A 24,206-nucleotide genomic window follows, 5' to 3' on the forward strand; every position below is an offset into this window, starting at 1 on the left:
CAAGTTATGTGTGTTTTAAGCAAAATAAAATATTACTTGTTTCAAATGTTAATGAAAATATTGTGACGAAAACTGCGTGCCCGAAAATTGTACATAATGTTCTTAAAGGTGGGTGGAGTCCACCAATCCGCACAGGGCCAGCGTTGTGGACTATGGCCTTAACCCCTTCTTGTTTGGCTACCCGTACGGCGTACCCTGTAGTGTACGGAGAGTGCCTGCAGAGTAAGTGAGAGTGTTCGATTCCCTGCGGAGGCAACTTTGATATTTATAATTTTTAATATTTTCTCTGGTCAGGTCTGGCTTCAGACATGGTTAGTTACCAACCATGGCTTCGGACCTACCAACAAAGATGTTCAGTTCAGTTACGGCCCCGTGTAAAAACTTGGGCGATGGTCCGAAAGTCTTAATACATTCTACCAAGTTGAGCAAAAATGCCATTTTAACGAACTTCTCACTCTCGACGATAATATGGGTACCAACGTTACTCAGCTTATCAGTGTTTCGTGACCATACAATTAAAATTGATAGGTACTAAATCAGTTAATGCAGTTCAACAGTAGATAGGTATACCAAAGACAATAGAATAGGTACCCAGTGGCGTGCACTTCATACATGCACAAATTCACTGACTATCCTAATTTTTTATATAATCTCGTATCATAAAGGGGAATGATTCATTTTATGCAATCATCTTTCTTTACTGTAGGTACCTACAAACTGCAACAAACAAACGCGGAAAATTTTGCTAGTAATTAGGTAAGTACAGAATACAGACATTTGAAACATATAAATAATGTTGCATAACTACAACTAGCCGGACAGGAAATAAAATAGCTAAGGAAGCAAATGCTACGTATTATACAGGGTGATTGTAATAGTTTTATTTTCTTTACGTATTATATTTCGTCGATCTCCCTGGATTGCATCACTTACCATAAGGTCAGATTCCATTCAAGGGCTAACGTGTAATGAAAAGAAAACTGTAATACATAAAGTGCTTAAGTTGGGCTAAAGATAAATCGTCCCAGATCTCTGGTCCTGTGAGACTCACAATTATTTGAGAGCAAACATACCTTAGTGTTCAGTTAGTAGGTAAGTGATGTGTACTGAAGTTTGATGCTGAGGTCTCTCCTGAAAGTATCATGATCGTTATCAATACTATAGGCTTTTGGCCTCCTTTCAAAACGAGAACGGTTTAGGCCTCAGTCCACCATGCTGGCCAAGTGCGGAGACTTCCCACACCTTTGAGAATGTTGTGGAGAAAACGCAAAGAGGCATGCACGTTTCCTCAAAATGTTTTACAACAAGCAAGTGATATTTTAAAACCTACATAGCTTCGAAATGTTAGAGGTGCTTGCCAGGGATCGAATTTGGTCTCCCTAAAAGGTAGACTGAAGTCGTAACCGCTAGACCATCACCGCTTAAGACCTACTTAAATTTAAAAAGTCCATCGCAATGGAACTATTTTAAAGGGAACTGACGTTAAATGTTACAGGAACTGTAGTCGTTTATACATCATCATCATCAAAAAATCAACCGATTGACGTCCACAGCTGGACATAGGTCTTTTGTTTCAAACTCAACGATTCACATCCACTCGTTCGATGTCGGATGTCCACCTGGTCGCAAGGCATATGGGACAGCGATCGAATGCATGCGTACCATCCGACTAATAAATGTGTTAGTTTGTGAGGATGGATAGATGGATGGATGGATGTTTGTAACACTTTAACGCCACAACGAATGAACTGATTTGGCTGAAATTTGGCACAGACATACAATATAGGTAGTCTGGAATAGCTCGTAGGCTTCTTTTTATCCCAGAAAAGCAAACAGCTCCTACAGGATAGCCGAGGGCCGCCCAGCAGCCGGCAGCGTAACCTTCCTAACTAGGTATATTGTTTGGAAGGTTCTTGGTTTTTTAAGATATTAATACCGATAATAACCGATTTGATGCAGACGAAGTTCCGCGGAACACCTAGTATTATATATAGAATCACAATCTATATAAGCAAGTAGGATGTAGCTAAATACTTTTTGGAAAAGGGGAAAGTTGGAATAATTATTAAGTAGGAATAGGTAATAAAATAATAACTTACATAAAGTGAAATAATATCTTTTTATATCTGTTAGTCATATTCGGCTGTGCGTGATATGTTTATCGTGCATATGGAAAACTAAAGAACACTCCAATATAGAGAGAGTGTTTTGAGGAAAATGGTCGATGCATTGAAACTGCACGCGAGCAATTCACTTTCCTTAGCGGCTCGAGATAGACGCGTTTTTCTTTTCTACGAAAAAAAACATTCAAATGTGTTCTTGAACCTGCCTTAGCTATTATTATTACTGTAAATTTTTAAAACTGTTAAAAAACCTGTCAAAATGAAGACGAAACCCAATTTGACTTTTTCTAAACTAGATAAGGAAACGGGTGATAAAATAGACCGTATGTTCGATAAGGTGGATTGTATGGTGGAAATTAATCCCGGACGCGTTATACTGCCGGCTGACTATATGACGATAGGTCAAGATATACTGGACATGGAGGTGTTGGAAGATGATGTTTGGATGTGCTCATATCCTCGAACTGGTGAGTTTTTTTTTATTTTGTTTATTTTGTGGAACTATACAGTATTATACTTAAATAAGCGGAAGCGGTGGTAGCTCAGTGATCAGGACTTCGGCTTCATTTTCCGGTGGCCGAGTTCCAATCCCAACCCGTATCTTTTGTAAGTTATGTGCGTTTTAAGCAATTAAAATATCACTTACTTCAACGGTGAAGAAAAACATCAGGAGGATACCTGCATTCCTGAGAGTTCTTCATAAAGTTCTTAAAGATTCGTGGAGGCCACCGTTAGTTTTAATGATACCTATCCACTTTTTAAGAGGGTGTCATGATCGGAATCGATTTAAAACTAAAACGCGACAATGATCTGCTAAAACACTCCGTGCACTTTTCCATTTACACTTTTTTACTGCAATTTTCAGTTGCATGAATAAAATTGAACACAAAAACATAATCAAGTTTGGGGTAAAATGATGTATTTTATATTATCCCAAAAGCTAACTAACTTTGTTTTCTGTCTGAAAATGATGTAATTATCATTACTAAGAAATATGATCAATAATAATATTTTCTTTGTTCGTTCTGAAGGACTTTTAGTAATATGTACTTACTTCATAAATATAGCTTGGAACTCAAATCAGCAGTTGCTCTTAAGTTTCAAACGTGCTTATATGTATGAATACAAAACATTAATGAATCTATAAAATATTCACAATATACCTAATATTTTATTCCTAATGCCTTTTTATCTCGTGTAATATCTTTTTTTTTGTAAAAAATCGTTGTGTGCAGGTTCAACTTGGGCTCAAGAAATGGTTTGGCTCATTGGCCACGACTTAGATTACGAAGGTGCAAAGTCGCTGCAACAGGTACTATTATTGTTTTAAAATACTTTGATGCATTTTTTAACGTGTATGTTTACGTTTTTCCTGTGCTCTGCGCTGGGTTCATCTCAATACATTTGGTAAACTAATCTTCCGTATAACATGTCTATCCTTTTGTATATCGGTAATGGAACATATTTCCACTAAATTTTTCATTTTTTTTTTACCATGCCGAGCATAAAATAAGCAAATGGCTACTTGTAATAGGTATCTATCTAAATAAATAATAGCCCCCTACCATCTTGGGCTGCATCATAACTTACCACCAGGTGAGATTGCAGTCGTGGGCTAACTTGTAGTAAATTAAAAAAAAAAAAAACGTAATGTGTGGCATGCATAGGTAAGTAATGGGTTTTTCAATTTTAATTGTTTAAGTTATTATTATGACTTATTTTATGGAATTACCGCTGTGACGATAAGACCGAATGCGAGAACGTCGATCGCAAGTTAACAGCTGAGAGCTAGTTGCCCATAATTATCTATTCCAGGGACTAATCTTTTGTAACCGTTAATTTCTGTATCGTTACGTAAAACGCAAAAATAAAAAAAATATATGTCCATTAATTTGGTTCATGTATGAAATAAATATCCTCACTGAAAAATAAATTATCCTGTATTCTTAATCAGCAGTGACTTTTGACAGCAACTATCTTAGTGAGATTTACGCCTGTCGTAAGCCTCTTGTCAGACAGGTACGCAATCACCATCACACGTAATAGATTGATGATAATGACATTTCTTAGATACGCTGCCCTCTAGTAGAGCTCTCGTGTATAATGGTGGACGGGCACGCAGAATGGCATGACGAGTCTGTGAAGGGAACTTCCGTGGACCTCGTCAAGTACCGCTTAGCCCATCCCCGCTACATCCGCAGCCACCTTCCCTGGGACCTGCTGCCTACCGATATATTGAACGAAGATGGATCCGTTAAACCTAAGGTATGTAGGAAGTATCTAACCAACATATCCAACAGCGAAAGTTCTGTTTTCTCTTAGTTGATAAATAATAATTTTAATCTAAGGTATTATGAAAATGAAGCTTAATTTGCTATAAGTACCTACTCCGCGAACAGCAGGAGAATCTGTATGGTGTAAATTATAATTTCTTCAATCCGTATACTCCACACCAAACAGCTCCTCGGCAATGCACCCTATACGCACGTTTCGCTCCGAAACCGGAGCATCCTCAGATGTTGACTTTACAATGAATAATTGTTTAGTCATTCATTCATTCATTGTAAAGTCTACATTTTCATTGGGTGCATTGCCGAGAAGCTGTTTGGTGTGGAGTATACACATTACACATTGAAGAAATTATAAATTACGAAATACAGATTCTCCTGCTGTTCGCGGTGTATAGCAAATAAAGCTTAATTTTCATAATATATTATGGATTTCTGCAAAGTAACGCCTGCTTCTATCCAACAATTTAAGGTAGTCAAATTTGACAGTTACTTATAAATGAACGCCATGTTTTCAAACTTGTCTCATACAGTAAACAATATTTTCATTACTTTTTAGTGTTAAATATGACTTAAAAATATAAAAAAACAAATGAGATAAAATAAATAAAAACCAACACAATAGAATGAGATTTTCTGATGAGATGTGTTTCTATTATTTTCTCAAATAAACAAAACTAAAAGTAACGACACGTAAGAAAAAAAAAATTATAATGTAACTAAATACTTTACATCACGTGTAACCGAATTACGAAATAATGTTGAAGGGTGTATAAGTAGTATATTTCATAAGGAATAAACTTGAAAAAAATTAAATTTAAAGAAGCATATTTATTTTTCCATACAAACCAATTCAATACATTCGTAAGTGTTAATTTCACACAACGCTATTGAAGACTAAAGACCGACACGCGCATAGTACCTACACTACGCGACACGTACCTAATAAAGTGACAGGAGTCACTTGATTTTTAGGGCTGTATTACTGGTTTACTAAAAACTATTTGGTTTTCGGTTTCACAGATATGTCTCAGAGACAGTACATAATATACCTCTAAAGCCTGTTAAGTATTATTTCGGCTTTCATTTACACGTTATTTATGATGGAGATGAAAATTGTGCATCATGAACGTGTGGCTAGGTAAAAAGTTATAATATCCATCTATCCACCAGGTGATATACACATCTCGTAACCCGAAGGACATGGTAGTGTCCTACTATCATTACTGCTCATTGGTGCACGGGCTCAAGGGCACGTTCGAGGACTTCTGTGACCTCTTCATCAGGGACCGTGCGCCTTTTGGTCCCGTTTGGAATCATATTCATGGTAAATATTGGTATATACTTGTGCTTTCTGATTCAAGGTTGAAATTTCCGTATTCAAAAAAGCTTTGAAAGCACTATTGATACGTAAGTACTTACAACATTTCAGTGATTGTGATAAGTTATAAATGATAACAGTACTTTTGCTATATTAAAACTACGGAATTTACATATCTTCTTCTCTTTATACCTTCTCTCTCTTCTTTTCCGGTCTCTCTGTGATTAAAACTTAGGTACTTACTAAAGAAACTTTAGCTTAGGTACTTACTAAAAGAAAACAATTTACGAGTACTGAAAGTTTATTTTTATATTGAAATTCATTAAAGTCTGTATTTAGTGACTCTACCAACAGAGAATATTGATTTGTATGGTGTTAAATAAATATAATAATAATTACAGAAGAATAAAAATATGTACAACAAAAATAACCTACTACAAAAAAATTAAATCAAAATAAATATTAACTTTCATAATAATATGCAACTTATTGATCAACTTTTCAAGCCACTTTAATTTTAGTGGTCCACATTTTAAAGCGTACTATAAGAATTTCCTTTTTTTTAAATGTAACAAATTCGATTTAAACTATCAATTATACCTATACTTTTTTACACAATCGTACAGAAAATTATGGTGGTTTTAGATTTATGAGGTTACGTTCACTTTACTCGCAGTTACGGATCAGTATTTGTTTCAATTGACGTTTCAGATTGAATTGATATCATCCAGTGTCAAATTATACAGTTCTTATAACTATCAATCCAAACATGTTTATCTAAGAATCAAAGGATCGCCTAGGACTTACCTTTTGAATCGCCAAGTATATTTCTTTTAACTATCTAATGCATTTAATACTTGCCACTTTCTAAAAACAGTTTTATACCGCAAGCAAAAAACTGTTCCTCTCTCGAATGATAGCCCTTATTTTTTACTTTATGTTATAGGTTTCTGGAAAAGGCGCGACGATCCTCATGTTCTATTCATCAAGTTTGAAGAGATGAAGCGGGATTTGCCAAACGTCGTCAGGAAAACTGCCCAATTCCTCGGCAAAAATCTCAGTGATGAGGAAATTTTCAAACTTTGCGACCATTTATCTTTCCAAAACATGAAGACAAATCGCGCTGTGAATTTGGAGGCCATTTTGGAGAAGTCTTTTGGAAAATCTTTCTTGGAACAGACTCCTTTGAGGTTTATAAGAAAAGGAGAAATAGGAGATTGGAAGAATTATATGTCGGATGATTTGTCCCGACGTTTTGACGATTGGGCTGAGCAGAATATGAAAGGAACCGAACTAAGTTTTGAGTAAATGTTGTTTTTTTCATATAATTTTAATATTAATGGAAATTATTTTTATGGTAGCTTTAATGAAAAGTTTTAAATTAATTCTCAAATAACAATTAATAAAATGTATTGAGGTGAATTTTTATGTAAAATAATGGAGGTTTAGGTATGGATTGGTACCATTTTACACAATCTTTTAAAATTATGTTTTTGTTTATTTTTCATTGTTTATTAAATAGATGCTATATAGAATAGTACGACATCTAATGTGTTATCAAGTGACAAAAAGTGGTGAATCAGAGGAAATAAAATTTAGGAAATGAGCTTTAACGTGTTTTATTTTCACAATAGTGACAGTGACATTTTTTATTTAAAACATATAATTCACATAATCGTATATTTTTATACTGGAGAGCTTAAAATTATTAAGTATTTCATCTTAAACGCTTACTTAGCTGTTGGACTTAATACATATTATAATATTTCGTTTAGGGAAACATTATTCATAAAATGATGATGTACCTTTTCAACTTATGTAAAACCAACGTCTGTACCTACGCGTAAAATACCTGTAGATAATAATTAATTTTAATACATTGATAATCTCAAAACGACTAGAACATTCTTAGTTGACAGACTATATATTTCTTGATGAGGTTAAATGGGATTTTGGTGAATCTAACCCATTTTTACTTAAAAGCTAAATAGTTCCACTTAATAGCTGGTAAGTATACTTTTAACGTTATTCAATAAGAGTATTAGGTGTTTATTAGAAAGAATTGCTACTCTATCTCAATGAACGTTCTAAAACATAGAGACCGGAGGTAAAGAGGTAAAATATTAGACAGATAAAAAAATAACAAACAAAGACAAGCAGTCTTGTTATTTTTTTATCTTAATATAAACGCCACCAGGGTAAGCCTTTATAAGTATTTTAAGCCGTTCATTTATATTGAACATCCTAAAGATATATTATTAAAATTAATACAAAAATATATAATTAATAAAAATAAAAGGGTCAGCTAAACATAGCAACTGCATAAGTAAGATGATAACGATTTTAAAATATTTTTATGAATTGTAATTTAACACCTAATGAAATGTTAATAGACATTGCCTTTGAAATGGTATAAAACGCTGTTTAACAGCTTAGATATTTATAGATAGATCTAATAACTATTGTCAAATGTAAAGCTCATTTCGAAAGCAATAATTTTCACAGAGCAGGGTATTCAATTCAATACCAAAGTCGAAAAACGAAGTTTTGTTTCGCAAAAAGTTATTGTCTATAAAGTGGATACACTTGTATGATAAACTATTAAAAAAAAACCTAACAGTTGTTAAACTTTTCTAAGATTCGTAAAACTTGCTCGACATAGGTATATTGGTTTATAATATATACAGCTTCTTTGGAAAAAATCTTTGGAATATAGAAGATAAAATAAAATATTGCCTTAAATGCTAAAAAAATATTTTTTATGTAATAACAAAAATAAATCATTTAATAAATTTATTAACATTCTGAACTAACGAAATACTTGTAGAAGAGACTAGTGTTGTTTATAAAGATCACATTTAATTTAGCATAAAAATATGTCAAGTTACTTATTATAATTATTTTTTTTTTTTTTTATGTTGTGCATGTGGACCTACATCCTAACCCTTAGTAATTACATGATATAAATTATGGAGGGTAGAGGTAAGGAGAGTCATCTTATATGGGAGAAAAGTTGAAAAAGTGTCCAGTGTATGCGCTAAATAACAGTTCAAAAATCCTCCACAATGGCGCTGGTGGATGCACAGGGTATGGTATGAATGTAGCAATCGTAGATGAATTGAAGTATGCCGAGTTAAAAAATTTCATGTCATTATCGACTAAAGTAGTTAATTATTGAGAATTTCAACAACTTACGTTGTACAAAATATTGTGGTAAATATAACCTTACTTCCTTGTATCTCCATACTTCCTTGTTTATTTTTCAAGCCTACTCTAACAATATTTATATTTGGCGCTTCTTTTAAGAGTTACCCTGATGCAAATGTGGCGCCATCCTAATTTAATACATTTGACGACACTTTTTCATATATACAGATGACTCTCCTTACCTCTACCCTCCATAATATAAATACACAAAAAAATTGATGCGTTTAATTCTACAACATTCATTCCAGTTTTGTTTTTAATAATAAGTAGGCACAGAATTAAGAATATACAGCCATTATTGCATGTGATCCAAAAAGTGAAAACGCACCGCGCACTTCTCACTTCACACACATAATGTTGCTTCTCAAACTTTAACATTTTATTTAGAACATTATAGGGAAATAATTACTGTCAACTGCTAAATGGAATGAAGTTACTAACCGCCTGTCGAGTAACACTTCTAAAGTGGAGTGGTTTGTGATGCTTCAATATTAGTCATTTACACGTTTTCTGTGTGTTCTTAATTCTGTGAAAGTAAGTAGGTACCTAAGTCAAGATGGAAGTTTGTAAAATACAAAAATATCTTGTGTATGATTAAGAAAATACAACATCAAATTAAGAAATAAATATAAATTTTAGGCCGAAAACATCACACAATAAATTATTATTTGTGTCTTTATGATATTTTTTGCATAGACGTTTTTGGGCTGCATATTCTTTTTATCTATTTGAAATAAAATACTACCAGTAGGTACCAACTCAGTAAAAACTCATTCGGCAAATAAAGCAAATGAATGAATGAACTATGAATTAACTTGCAGAGACTTTTAGTTGACTGGTTCCAACCCTCACATTCAAGAAAATATCACATTCAAGACTCTGACGTCTTTACCTTTTTCGTAGTAGATCAAACGTTCACAATTCATTAATTTTGTAACTTAAGCAACGATCCCTCGTTGCTTAAGTTAAAGACTAAGTTCATTAACTTAAGCAACTTATGTCCGTTTTCACTCAAATGCTTGCCTAAGTGCGTAATGATTTAGGCGATGTCTATAGATGAAAAACGTTTCACCAACTCTTAGGTAATAAGTTATGGTGAACGGTTGTTGTATGCCCAGGAATTTCCTAAGATAGGCATTTCCTTGTTCGTCGGTACTGAAAACGGAGATTGGTCAAGCAAAAAGTATCTTCACTCAGGCTTAGATAACGATTCAAATCGTAAAGCATCTATGATCCCTCAAACAGTTCGAATTAAATAACGAGTGACAAATGGAACAATACTTTTTCTGTGAACGATTTAATTACACGATCGCATCCCAGTAGTAAAGTTTTCGGTCAAAAACTGTCACGATTCCGAAACTTCTTGAACCGTGTTGAGCGAATTTTGGTAGGGAAAAAACTTCTGGGTTCGTCTTTCGCTCAGTTTGCTTCGCTTCCTAAGGTGTATATTTATAGAGACATACACTAGTACTTTGTAAATAGTAATCGTTTCAATCCCTTCTCCCAGTTTTGAATGCCTCTGTTAAAGCAAAGAAAGTCGCGAAGATGCTACAAATGTAAATAAACAGAGATAATAATCGGGCATTAGTTCACGAACGGTAAGTCTTAATCTAAAAAGATTCCTAAATCTACTTTTACCTTTCGCCCATCGATTTCACTAGGCAACTCATTTAACCTAACTTGTCTACGATTCTTGCCTTATTTTGTGTTTGTATTCTCATATTTTTAATTTTTCGTATGGATTTAAGGTTATTAAAAAAAACCATTTTGTTTACTATTTCATCTGTTAAGAGTCAGTTTACAAGTTCCTTAAGCATTTCGCCACAGCGATACGATATCGTAACTTTAGATGGCGCCTTACGTCCTTAGTCATTATCTTAAGAGTTAGTGAAATGTTTCTTTTCTCGACGCCTAAATCATGAGGCATACGATTTAAGCGTTTCCTAGGTTTAGTGAAAACGGGCATAAAATGTAATTTTCCTTCGCTAGCAATTATCAATAAAGTGCTTATATTATTAATCTCATTTCTTTGATCTCATTTTACTATCATACAGTCCAATACACGTCTATGGTATTGATTGCTAACTACAGATAATTAAATTATATTAAACGACAACTGGAATTACTTGATTTATGCCGTACATGGGGATTGCCGAAAGCGCCACAGCATTGATGGTGATTTACATTTTTCGTGTGGTGGTGACCATGGGGCTGTATATTTGCCGACAGCGGTACAAGTTTGTCTTTAACAGATTCTTTATTTGGATGTATTGAGTTGTAAACTCTATGGTGAAGAGATATCCGTGTTCGGAACCTGCCGACTTTGCTTTGTTTCGGGAGCTCGGCGTTTTCCGTTGCCGCGCAAATGTGGTTTCCATCTCCATGCGCGTCTTGGTATTCTGTATCGGTTTCTGCAAACATCCAAACTAATATTTTATGGACGTGACAGTGAATTTGTTAGTTATTTTTTCGTTACCTGGCTCAACTATCGCACTGACCTTGATGAAATTTAGTACTAGGTATAGTATATATATATAGCTTATGTAGGAGCGGGGATAGCCTAGTGGTCAGGACTCCGGCTTCACTTTTAGGGGACCGAGTTTGAATCCCATGCACCTTTATCTTTTGTAAGTTATGTGCGTTTTAAGCAATTAACATATCACTGGCTTCAACGGCGAAGGAAATCATCGTGAGGAAACCTGCATGCCTGAGAGTTCTTCATAATGTTCTTAAAGGCGTTTGGAGACTAACAATCCGCACTGGGCCAGCGTGGTAGACTACAGCCTAAACCTTTCTCATTGTGGGAGGAGACCCGTTCCCAGTAGTGGACCGTTAATGGGTTGATATGATGATGATAGCTTACGTTCTGTAGATGGACATAGAGGATATTTTATTTCCTTATATCCCGGAAAAGCAATTGGCTAAGTCGTTCCCGGAAATAAAAAAAAAAAAAGACTTTGTATGTTCATATGCAGGGCTTCGAAAGAGATAATCCTCAATTCTGGATAAGGGATACCTTTTATCCGGAGAAAAATGATGGGCATAATGGGTACAATGTCACGGGCATCAGCTAGTAACAAATACAAGTTCAATATATTCAGATCTCTTTTATTTCAAGTAGCACTCTCTAAGCACTTAAAACGTCAAGCCTGTCTGTTTCTAGTGTCTTTTCCACCGATTCAGCAGGCAGATTCTACCGGGAAGAAGTCATCAGTTGCTGTAACTAGTAATTTATTATGGCCATGGGAGCTTTCTTCTGGACCATATGAAAGCTCAGCGTCTCAGAAGGCGATGGAGAGCTATATGCTCGGAGCTTATTTATTTGATCCAGTCAGAAATGAGGAGACCCGTAAAAGAACTAGAGCTACAGACATAGCTCAGCGAGTCAAGAAGCTGTTGCAATGGGCGGGGCACATAACTGGGGGAACCAAAGGCAGTTGTGTCCCAAAGTTCTAGAATTGCGACCTCGAACTAATTTAAATTAAATTAAGCGAGTCGCTGGGAGTTGCTGGAGAGTGGATATTGGAACTCCCTACAAAAGATCCTCCCTATGTCCAGCTGTGGACATCTATCGGTTGAGTGTTGATGATAAAAATATCACTTGTATCATCTGTGAAGGAACCCGTCGCTAGGAAATCTGCATGTCCGAGAGTCTTCTACAATGTTCTTAAAGGCGTTTTATGTCTGCAAATCTGCATCTGGATAACGTTTCGACTAAGGCCTCTAGGTTTATCTTTCTGAGATCCCTTGCTCTGTAATGGGCTGATAACGATGACTAAATAAGCTCTACTTCTACCAAGGATCTTGAATTGTATTATATAAAGGTAATAAATATTATATAATTGTATTATACTGACCGATATCGTCGATGCTATGCTGCGGCGCGGGGATAGGCGATGGGGAAGCAGTGCGAGGCTGTGACTCGGAAACTGCCGCGGCACCAAAATTCAGGGTTTTGGTCACGCCCACTGGTGCAGAGTGCGCAGGTGATTTGCGCACTGTACACTGAGAAAGAAAACCTCTTTTGATTTCTGTGGTCTTAGTAGTTAGCAGTGATAGCCTAGTGGTTAGAGCTTCGGCCTCCACTCGGAAGTATTGAGTTCGATCCCCGGAACGCTACTCTATCGCAGATCTTTTACCTAGGTTTAGTTATACGATCGCGCAAATATTCCCACTATTTGTAACTAGATAAGTATATTTAATAAATAATATACTACGACAACACACACGTCGCCATCTAGCCTCAAGGTAAGCGTAGCTTGTGTTATGGGAACTAAGATAGCTGATGAATATTTGTTATGAATATAATACACATAAATACTTATAATATACAGATAAACACCCAGACACTGAAAAACATTCATGTTCATCACACAAACATTTTCCAGTTGTGGGAATCGAACCCACGACCTTGGACTCAGAAAGCAGGGTCGCTACCCACTGCGCCACTCAGCCGTCAAAGATCGCCATCTTTCGATATCATATAAATCATAGTTAACTTTTACGCGATGAAACAAGTAAATGTAGGTGGAAAATCGTACACTTGGCACTCTGGTGCGGTAAAGGATAACATGGTAAGGATTTTTTTTGTTTTTCAACATTTTTTGTGTTTTATAGGCAACCGGAGAAGAAACCCCTAACTGAGTTTTTAACACTATTGTCTATTACTTTAAGTAGGAAATTTTATATGACTAAGTCATTTGACAGTAGACACCATCATTTTCTGTTCTTTGCGTATGTAACTTTTTAATTTCAATGCAATAACAAACGGAATTTTGAAACAAATCCTACATTAAGGACGCGTTGTACAATCGTTGATTAATTTGAGTTTCGAACGAGTCCTTCATTCTTTTGTCCCTGCCATGGAAATTCCCGTCCGTCGTCGAGGTAAAAACGTAGCATACATATTTATTTTTTTGTGACTTTTAAAGAAATTGAAAACAGAGGGAAGAAAATAAAAAGTTTTGGCCCAACTCGTATAGTGGATCTATAGTTTTCTCCAAAGGTAAGTTAATTTATTTCAAAAAGTTAAACTCACCACATTGTCTGTAAATACATCACTATCACGTTCTTTTGTTATCGGCGCAGTTCCTACTCTGCAAGGGGACGTGGAACTGTAACTAAGAACAACATGTTTCATGCAAACAGTCTATTAAAAACAATAAATTATCTCAAACTAACTTACCAATATTCACATTTAAAATCTATCAGAAACATAAAAAAGCCTAGGTATATACTATCTATATCAAAGCGAATTGATTGCATTTTCTGTATGTTTGTATGTATTAATAAATTACTAACTACTACACCTATAGAATAATACATTAATAATAAGATTTCAGCCGGAAATTCTTATTGGCCAGTCATAGTACCGACATTTGATCTAAAAAAATATTCGTCTTTAGTAGATTCAAAGAATAATACTCGCGAAACCGTATCTCTTATAAATAAGCCACTAAAATGCACTTTGTGTAAGTATTATGAAAATAAATTAAAATTCAAAATTTCTTCATTCATGTAGGCCTATCACAGGCACTTATAAAGCGTTCATACATACTCGTATATGTTTACATAATTTTAAGGGGATGGTGATAACTTCGTTCGCCTATTTAAACCTAAAGCTACGAGGGTTTAAACGCACCCTGGTCTAAGAAGAGCCCACATAAAACTTAGCCGGGTAATGATTTTTAGGCAGCAAATATTTTATTTTTTATTTATTTATTTAAACAACTTTATTGCATGATAAAGTAAAAACACACAGGAACACTTACATTAACGTAAATTATATGCAAAAGGCGGCCTTTGGTGATAAGGTTAATATTTATCTTTACAAAATATAGTCCGTCCATTATCTAAATAAAATTAGTTAAAAGCCTATATCGCCAGTCTACGGCTGGACTAAAGGTCTCTCCCAACTATAATCAGCAAGCTGGGCAGACGGATTGGTGATCGCAGCAGATGGTAGTACTAGCACAGATCCCGCCGCTGCCCCATCTCCGTAGTAAAGGAGAGAATATAAAATTAGAATTACTGGACGAATTTACTATGACTTAAATATTCTCGTGGCGAAAATAACATTACGCGCTAATCTTTCGTTGGAAACAGCTAGTATGTAAGTACCAAAATGAAGAGTTCAAGCTGTCCAAGGTTCTTTGTGGGTCCAGTGACTCCGCGTCAGTCCACGGACCGCCCACGCTTGTAGATGTCGATCTTGATTCTGGTAAGGCGCGGAAATCTGTAAACAAGTTATGATTGAAAGTCCTGTATAACTTCATCAATCTACAATAGTCCACTGCTAGACTAAAGGTATATCCCATTGAGACGGTTTGGGACGCTGGGCTTGTAGCTAGTTAAATAAATAAATAAATATACTACGACAATACACCCATCGCCATCTAGCCCCAAAGTAAGCGTAGCTAGTGTTATTGGTACTGACATGCCTGATGAATATTTTTATGAATTATATACATAATTCATAAAAATATTCAATAAGTATCAAGATTGATACTTATTTTTTTAGGCAATACACATTTAATCTTAATTTGCTAAATCCGTAAAAAGATGGAAAATCTGTACTATGTCATTTATATTTTGTTCAATTTTAATAAATCGTGGGTAGAGAAGTAGGTGTTAAGATTGGAGCAATTGTAAATTGCACCGATTTTCCTGCTTTTCGCTTTTTGAGTTCATTGTATATCATGGAATTTAGCAAATCCACGTCTGCTTCTATCAAATATACCTTTATCTTTATCAGTCCTATTTGGTGAATTCGCTATACTCCGTCTGGCAACATCTTGGAATGTGACAGGAGAATACATTCTTCTCTCTTCCACGGGTGACGTCACAGTCGGAGTCTGCTTTAGAGTTGGAGCCGATGGTTGGAATGCAAAGGGATTACAAGGGCTATTTAAAAGGGAATTAGGTTCGGAGTTGGCGCTTGCAAAGAGGAATGAATTGGTTTCCTTATTGTTGTACTGTTGGGCAGAATGTTCTGCAATACTGTCCCTGGCGTCAGCGGCTCTTTCCCATTCAAGTTGGGAGATAGGCTCGATTTGCGTTGAAATAATCTTCGTTAGAGCTGGTCTTGATTCGCAACCCTCCAGCCAGTAGGTCTTCATAGCGCCTGTGGATACAGGATTCATTGATAAGATCAATATTTTTGAGCATTATGGTCTCTTAAAGAAAGAGTTATATCGCTTGAAAATTTTTATTGATCTCTTAGGGTGCCTTCCCTTCAGAGCGATGTGAATAAGCAGAAGTCAGTTATAGCTAAACTATGAAACTATGTGACCGGTTTACTAGTCAAATTAATTAGATTTTAACTGTCTACAAAAACATATCTTTTTTCAAGTAAAAGGTTTATTGTTGGAACTATGCACAATCCCAAACGTGATCGCTTACTATGGGCCTCAGAATCACTCAGCGGGCTATGGAGAGAGTAATGTTGGAAGTATATCCGTACAAGAACCAGAGTTACTGACATAGCTCAGCGAGTCATAAAGCTGAAGTGGAAACGGGTGGGGAACATAGCTCGGAGAACCGATGGAGTGTGATTTGAGTTCCAACGTTTGAAATGTCAGAAGTCCGTGAATGTACTTTGTGGATCAACCAAATTGGAATTTTAAATTGTAGTGTAGTATTAAGATTTAAATTTTCATAGGGTATTATTAGGTTAATAGAATGTCGTGTTAACCAAAATTTATGTGCCATCCTCTAGCTACTCGTATGCCTATTAACCGTTGTCATACAAATACTTGAAGGCTAAGGGCCTATAACGTAAATTATTACGTTTCGCACGAGCTTATACGGAGATTTATTCAGGTAAAAAACGTTTCTCGAAACTAGATACAGAAAAAATAAGCTCGGTTAGCGATAAAGTTGCGTGTTGTTATCTTATAACTAAAAAAATAAACCACTGTTCACAATTTTTACCTCTTCGCTTTGGCGAATTACCTTTCCCTTTGACCTGAATCTCCCCCCGTTCAGTAACTTTGTAGCAGGGTGACAGCAATTCCTGTGTGGTCTGCGAGATATGGATCCTCATGGCCTCAGAGGTGGACTCCATGCGGGACGCTGTGTTGACGGAGTCCCCGAAGAGGCAGTAGCGGGGCATCTTGAGGCCCACGATTCCGGCCACTACTGCTCCCGAATGGACTCCCACTCGGATTGATAGATGTGATCCTGGATAAAAATAGAGGAACTAAATTGAAGGATTGAGATCTGATGCTCACTCAGTTTCGTATATCTTTGTAATATCGAGGGTGCCGGCAAGGAAAATCAGCAGAACCCATTCAGATATACAACGTGTAAATGTAAATTGAAATAATACTTTACTTTAGACGTACATAATCTCTGAGAGCTATCTGTGAAACAGAAAACCTAATAGTTTTTAAGTAAACCACTGCCATCGTTTTTATTGCAAGAAATCAGATCAGAATTCAGATACACCTAGAGTTGTATCTGATTTCTTCAGTATTTCTTCAGTAAAAACTATCTATGCAAACATCACATGCAAAATTAGAATCATGTTACTCCTGTCACTTTTGTTAGGTAGCAACATTCCGCGGGTGTAAAGTGAGACGTGCGAGGGGTGTTTTCACTGTTTTTGCACACAATGCACTGCATGCAATAATGGCTGAATGAGGATGGCATGTTCTTAATTCAATGGATAGAGATAAGTCCTCTATGAGTAGCATTTTAAATACTGAAAATACGTTTTTCGCTCTGACTCCTGCGACCTTACCAGTGCTTGGATCCTTAAGATCGGTGATCGCATCTACCATATCAAGTGCCATGTCACAGACTTTCTCAGCGTGGTTATCTTCTTTTTCTGGCGCACCCGACACCACCATGTACGCGTCACCTATAGTTTCTACCTAAAATAAAAATAATATAGGATTTAGAAGAAATATGAATAAATAAAATTAATTCGTCTCTAAGCACTTGAGTGACATAATTTATCCAGTTATAAAGAACCGAAGTACAAAAAAAAAACCGAATTAAAACTCTCCTACTTTTTGCAGCTACTTAAAAAGAAGTAAGTAGAATTTATTATCATGGACGGATATCGTTGTTTATTTAAATAAAAATAAAATGTTTACATCGGAATGTCATACAAAGTTATCTAAAAAGGATAAATTTTTAATGATTTGTAAATGATATAAAATTATTAAAACGGCAAATCGTGTAAAACCATAAAGCATAGAATTGTTTTTACGCATAAAGTAAGCCTACCTTATAAACGCGGTTCTTTTCAGTGAGGGTGTCGAAGATGGAGTACATGGCGTTAAGCATGGACACTACTTCCATTGGCGTGATCCGTGAGCAAATCTCCGTAAAAGTAACCACGTCAGAAAACAAAATCGACACGCTGTTGAACATCTGAAATAGAATTAAATAATCTAACACCCAAATATTTTTTAAAGTTTTTTTTTTAATACATAAATATACTACTTACGACAATACACACATCACCATCTGGCCCCAAAGTAAGCGTAGTTTGTGTTGTGGGTATTAAGATGGCTGATGAACATTTATATATAATGAATAATATACATAAATACTTATAATATACATATATATACCTAGCCACTGAAAAGCATTCATGTTTATAACAGAAACATTTTCCAGTTGTGGGCATCGAACCCACGGCCTTGGACCCACTGTGCCTATCGGCATATCTAATTTACCGAATTGGAATTAGAATGATTATTAATCATTCTAATTTCAATTCGGTGAATCTGGTTCTTCTACGGATCTCCTCATTCCTGATTTAATCACGTAAAGATACTCCAAGCAACGCTCTCTCCATCCGCTGAGAGACTGAGCCTTCTCATGAGACCAATAGTACAAGACCACGTTTCAGTGGTATATTTTACGGAATTTGAAAAAGCACAATTTAAAGAAACCTTGCGTAGTTACCTTCAACCTGCAATACCGGTTCAAGATCATAAAACTGTTGAAGCTTATATAGATGTACATATATACATACGCATGTGATCCATAACTAAGATTATAAGTTTGATGTAATAAGAAGTTATAGAACATAATAGGCCCTAACATATTAACGGATGACATTTATATTAGAGAAGGAAGTGAACCGCCGAATCCAACTGTTCATTGATGGATGGGCAGCGTTCGGGAAACTTCGTGACATATTTTCGTCAAAAATCCCTCAGTGCCTGAAGACCAAAGAAGCAGAACAGTGCGTGTTGCCAGTGATGACCTATGGTTCAGAAACATGGTCGCTAACTATGGGCCTCATAAGAAGGCTCAGAGTCACTCAGCTATGCTCGGAGTATCTCTACGTGATCAAATCAGTAATGTGTGGATTCGTAGAAGAACCAGAGTTACCGACATGGCTCAACGAGTCGCGACGTTGGGATCCCAAGGTACTGGATTGGCAGGCCCGCACTGGTAAGCGCAGCGTTTGTATACCCCCAACGAGGTGGACAGACGACATTAAGCTCGTTGCAGGGAGCTGCTGGATCCATGCGGCACAGAACCGTGGAATTTGGAACTCCCTACAAAAGACATATGTCCAGCAGTGTACATCTATCAGTTGATATGATGATGCTGATATATATTCAGGTTGGTTGCTGGGTTCAGTTCCATTAACTTTTTATTACCTCACACGTATCGATCGGATTCTCTCCATTTCGCAACCTATCTGCGACTTGCTTGGGTATCATCTGATACAGCAGTTCGTCTGTCCTCTTCATCTCTTCGTCTAGTTTCCTCATGGATTCTTCTAATTTCTTGCTCTTCTGCTGTTCCTGGTCTAAAGCTAGTTTCAATTCCACGGATTGCTGCGTACCGGCCAACATTAGATCTCTAAAAAGATAATTTTATTGAAGAGCTAAAATCTGAAGCTTTACAATTAAACCTGTATCCATACAATAAGATTAATCGGCTCGCAATCGTAGCATCGTTTTCGAGTATCGAAAAAATATCAAGACAGAGTAAAATGGAACTTATTAACATTGAATTAAAGCTGATATTTAGACATAGTACTTTTAGCAACATTTTTAGGCTTAACTTGCAAAATTAGCGATTCGATTAACAAGAGGGCCACTATACATTGATGCCTGTTGATTGTGAACTTGAAAATCTCATACTGTGGGTACTGTTCGCCCAAAAGGAGGAAGTGAGAAAGTTAAGCGAAAATTTTACTGATGTGGGATAAGTATTCTACAATGACTCCCAGTCTTCCATGAAAGTTATCACAAATCTACTTCAATAATAACTACAAATAAAAGATGATTTGTGTGATGTCTTTAAGTAGAGCAGAGCTTGTAGTGGCAAAGCTCGTCCGTGGAAGTACGAACCGTTTGTTTTTCTGAAATAAAAGTATGCTCTATCTTGTTTCAAGTAGCCCTCTATCCAAAAAATCAAGTCTGTTGCTTAGCTAGGGCGTATAGTCAAGACAAACAAATAGACAAAGAAACACACTTTCGTATTTACAATATTAAGTAGTATATATATAGATTAATTAAATTATTCGGATATATCATAGCATAGTTATTAAATAATCTATATATTATATGTCAATTCTCCTATCTCAAATAAAAAATTAAATTGATTAAATAAATATAATAGTTTATATAGTTCGACATTGTAACACTCAATAGTTATAAATTATTATGTGCAATAGCTGATACCTTCTATCAGGAAGAGATAAAAAAAAAGCTATCCCACATAACCGCAAGATTTTAGCTAAGTTCTTTTGTTCAACCATTTAAAATTATTTTAATATTTTTTGCATCATTTGATAAAGAAAACTGTTATCTTAGATAAATTATGTAAAATTGGTATTTGTAATGTTTTCACCATTATGAATTAAATAAATTTATTATTATTTATATTATTATAGTTAAAATACCTGCTAAAGTCGTGCATAGACAAATCATTGATGTAAAGGCCTGTGGACACGAGAGCAGCAAGATCTGGCATCACTGGCGTGCCCAGGTACATCATCATCCGCCAGTTGTCCATGTAGATCATTTGACCTATGAATAACATCATTTTAGTAGTAGTCAAGCTTTTTGTGACCGAGCTCGGCCGGGGAAGTACCGGGCTTATTTCTGCCACTAAGGAGTTTGCAATGCTGTGTTCCGGTCTGAAAGGCGTGGTTACCGGTTTCAATACATTATACAGACACTTGACGCTTAACACCTATACCCAGTGGCGTGCATAGAGGGTATGCACAGGGTATGCAGATGATATAAAATGAAGAAAATCTGCAGTACAGACTATAAAAAACTTAAGGATAGGCATTGTAAGAGGTATAAAAAGCCTACTCTTAAGTGTTTATAACTCGTACTGCAGATTGTCTTCATTTTATATCATCTGCATACCCTGTGCATACCCTTTATGCACGCCACTGCCTATACCTCAAATTAATGGACACAGGGCCCGCGATGGTTTTCCACCTATCATCAGGTGGGCCATATTCTTGGTCCGTCAATTATTACTTTAAAAAAAAAATAGCATCCATCAAAACAGTGCATTGGTATTTGAAAGAAAGAAAAACCATCTTCATTGTTGCTCGTTTGTGTAAAATTTTAACATTTGTTGCATTTGTTTTATAAACAAATAAAATAAATATTATTTAAAAATATATATAAATAAATAAATAAATATACTACGACAATACACACACCGCCATCTAGTACCAAAGTAAGCGTAGCTTGTGTTATGGGTACTAAGATAACTGATGAATATTTTTTTTGTTTTTATGAATAATATAAATAGTTATAATATACATATAAACACCCAGACACTGAAAAACATTCATGTTCATCACAGAAACATTTTCCAGTTGTGATAGTCGAACCCACGGCCTTGGACTCAGTAAGCAGGGTCGCTGCCCACTGCGCCAGTCGGCCGTCAAATTTACATATTTCATATTTTATTTTCATATAAGTATCTCAGTTTATGAGTGTCGGACATAATATATTGCACTGATTTTGTATATAAAATGCAATTTATAAATGTGCATAAAGAAATAACCTGCAGACTAAAGGCTTTTATTGTTACATTTTTGGGTGCTTATTAATTTAAAAAAAAACATAAATTCAATTACAGTGTATGTACACTAAATCGATTCCAGTAAATCAGAATCCCAATCTACTTTATTGAAGTGAGCCGGCAAAAAAGTTTAGGAATAGGGAAATACGATGAAATAGAACAATATTTAAGTTCGATATAAAAAGAGAAAACCTCATTTTCCTCATTTTTGAGAGCATTAAACAAAATGCTCAGAACATGTGAAGCTATGAATAAATGCTCGTAATTATTGTGAAAACTATTCAGCTGCAATTCTAGAGACGATAGAAAGATTTTATGACAATAGGTATTGGCGTGGCGATTGTGTAAGAACATCGTTTTCATTTCAAACATATAATTTTAACTGTGTCTGGAGTTCATAGATGCATAAACGTTCGAGAATATTACCAGTGAAGACATGTTTGGTTACTTATAATATCACTTTTGTTATACGTAATTAATATTTTAAATTATTGTTTAGTATTGTTTTTTAAGTAAGCCATTAGAGTACTTTATGGGTTTTATGAACAATTTATTTGCCTCCATCTATAATCATCATCATCATCAACAGGGCACGGGTTTTGCTCATTCTTCTCAGAATAAAAGAATAAAAGTTTAGACCATGGTCCACGCTGGCTCAGTGCGGATTGGTAGACTTCACACCCCCTTTAGAACGTCATTATGGAGTACTCTCAGGCATGCAGGTTTCCTCACGATCCTCCTTTTACCGTTGAAGCAAGTGATAAGTATTTATCACTAGCTGTTGCCCGCGACTTCGTCTGCGTTTGATTTTAGGTTTTAGATGTGACATTAAATTTAGTTGTAGTTCTAAAAAAAATGTATCGCTTAGCCTTAAATGAGCAGTTTGCTGCTGTCCGCTGAGGACTTCTGTCCTCTATCTCCAACAACAGTTTGGGCAAAATTAAACACATATTATAACCTCTATATATATAAATCGGTTATAATTTGTCGGAGTTATGGTGTAAAAGTGTCAAACAATTTCATTCCCTCTCCCAAAGGAACCGAGCTTAATGTCGGGATAAAAAGTATCCTATATTACTTCCAAGAATATGTGTACAAAGTTTCATGAGGATCGGTTAAGTAGTTTTTGCGTGAAAGCGTAACAAACAAACTTACATTGACATTTATAATATTAGTAGGGATAGGGATTGATTAAATAAATACACATATAACGTAGCTTAGAAAAAAAATTGAGTTTATTGCTAAATTAGAACTTAGTCCCCCGAAAGTGAAACCGTAGTCCTCACCACCGGGCTATCACCGCTATCTCGATCACTAAGTATTAATAAACGATCCATTGACAATCTTACACAATCTCTCCTAATGACCCATGTGTAATAAATCTTTATAGGTTTATAATCGTTTTCTAGGAAATCTGCCTATTCGTCTCTGAGCTTATAATAGTGCAAGAACCGAATTCCAGTACACTTGTACCTGTGCCTAGGGTGACTAGGGTAACACAGAATACCTTTCAGATGTAAATTTATAACATCAGGCAAACGCCTTCCATCGTACGCATAACGCTCCTTTGAGATGACTCCTGAAAAAATCATTCACTTTTATCCCCTAGCAGATATCTCTAGAAATAAATACGCAACATTCGCTTTAAATACGCTCGGAGCATCCTCAGGAGTCAGGAGATGTTGACTTCACAACGTCCAATTTTTAAGCGTGATTTTTAATTTCACTACAAGTTAATCCTTATCTCACCTGATAAGTGATGATGCAGTCTAAGATGTTAGAATTTAGCAGGCTAACCTGTCAGGGTTCTGGCACCCATACCTCGGAACGGTTTTTAACTAAGCCAATGTTTATTACATAACACAAAGTGGCTAAGAGTGTGTTATTTCAATTAATACTTTGATAGCTATGAGGGCCAGCATAGATATACCACGAGATCACGACATAATTATCTCTACCCGTTACTCGTGTTTTTCTATAGAGATAGACGATTTAATGGGTAGGCATAATTTACTCGAAGTGCGCGTGCTAGCATTACAGGAATAAGACGTTGCTCAGATCATAATTTAGAGATATGGTAACAGTCATTTAGAAGTATCTTAAGAGATAAAGCCACACTTGTAATTTTCTGTTTCACGTCGTCGTATTTTACAAACTGCAAGTTGCAGTTTTGTTGCAGTTGATGGAAACTATTTGAACCCAGTTCTGAAGATAGATAGCCTTCTAAAGATAGATTAT

General features: G+C 35.7%; 2 protein-coding genes across 2 annotated transcripts in view; one reads left to right on the forward strand and one right to left on the reverse strand.

Moving 5' to 3' along the window:
- Nucleotides 1-2,382: 2,382 nt before the first annotated feature.
- Nucleotides 2,383-7,339, forward strand: LOC120634403 (luciferin sulfotransferase). Its single transcript, XM_039904935.1, has 5 exons — nt 2,383-2,590; nt 3,359-3,435; nt 4,194-4,388; nt 5,585-5,738; nt 6,679-7,339. The coding sequence occupies exons 1-5, from the start codon at nt 2,383-2,385 to the stop codon at nt 7,038-7,040; spliced, it is 996 nt and encodes a 331-aa protein (XP_039760869.1). The 3' UTR covers nt 7,041-7,339.
- A 3,651-nt stretch (nt 7,340-10,990) lies between these two features.
- Nucleotides 10,991-24,206, reverse strand: part of LOC120634398 (soluble guanylate cyclase 88E) — an 80,912-nt gene continuing 67,696 nt past the window's right edge. Inside the window, exons 7-17 of the mRNA XM_039904930.1 lie at nt 23,476-23,547; nt 20,821-20,947; nt 19,568-19,772; nt 18,174-18,320; nt 17,683-17,815; nt 16,893-17,120; nt 15,679-16,062; nt 15,060-15,174; nt 13,978-14,059; nt 12,797-12,944; nt 10,991-11,350 (exon numbers count right to left, since the gene is read on the reverse strand). Coding sequence (XP_039760864.1) covers nt 11,040-11,350; nt 12,797-12,944; nt 13,978-14,059; nt 15,060-15,174; nt 15,679-16,062; nt 16,893-17,120; nt 17,683-17,815; nt 18,174-18,320; nt 19,568-19,772; nt 20,821-20,947; nt 23,476-23,547 — 1,952 coding nt within the window. The 3' untranslated portion in view covers nt 10,991-11,039. The remainder of the gene's footprint in view (nt 11,351-12,796; nt 12,945-13,977; nt 14,060-15,059; nt 15,175-15,678; nt 16,063-16,892; nt 17,121-17,682; nt 17,816-18,173; nt 18,321-19,567; nt 19,773-20,820; nt 20,948-23,475; nt 23,548-24,206) is intronic.

The sequence above is a fragment of the Pararge aegeria genome, chromosome 23 (assembly GCF_905163445.1).
Source record: "Pararge aegeria chromosome 23, ilParAegt1.1, whole genome shotgun sequence".
NCBI lineage: Eukaryota > Metazoa > Arthropoda > Insecta > Lepidoptera > Nymphalidae > Pararge > Pararge aegeria.

Excerpts from the sequence above, each read along its gene's own strand:
- LOC120634403 (XM_039904935.1), top strand. The coding sequence starts at position 2,383 with ATGAAGACGAAACCCAATTTGACTTTTTCTAAACTAGATAAGGAAACG. Across the intron at positions 2,591-3,358 it reads GTGCTCATATCCTCGAACTG|GTTCAACTTGGGCTCAAGAA; the intron begins GTGAGTTTTTTT and ends CGTTGTGTGCAG. Across the intron at positions 3,436-4,193 it reads GTGCAAAGTCGCTGCAACAG|ATACGCTGCCCTCTAGTAGA; the intron begins GTACTATTATTG and ends GACATTTCTTAG.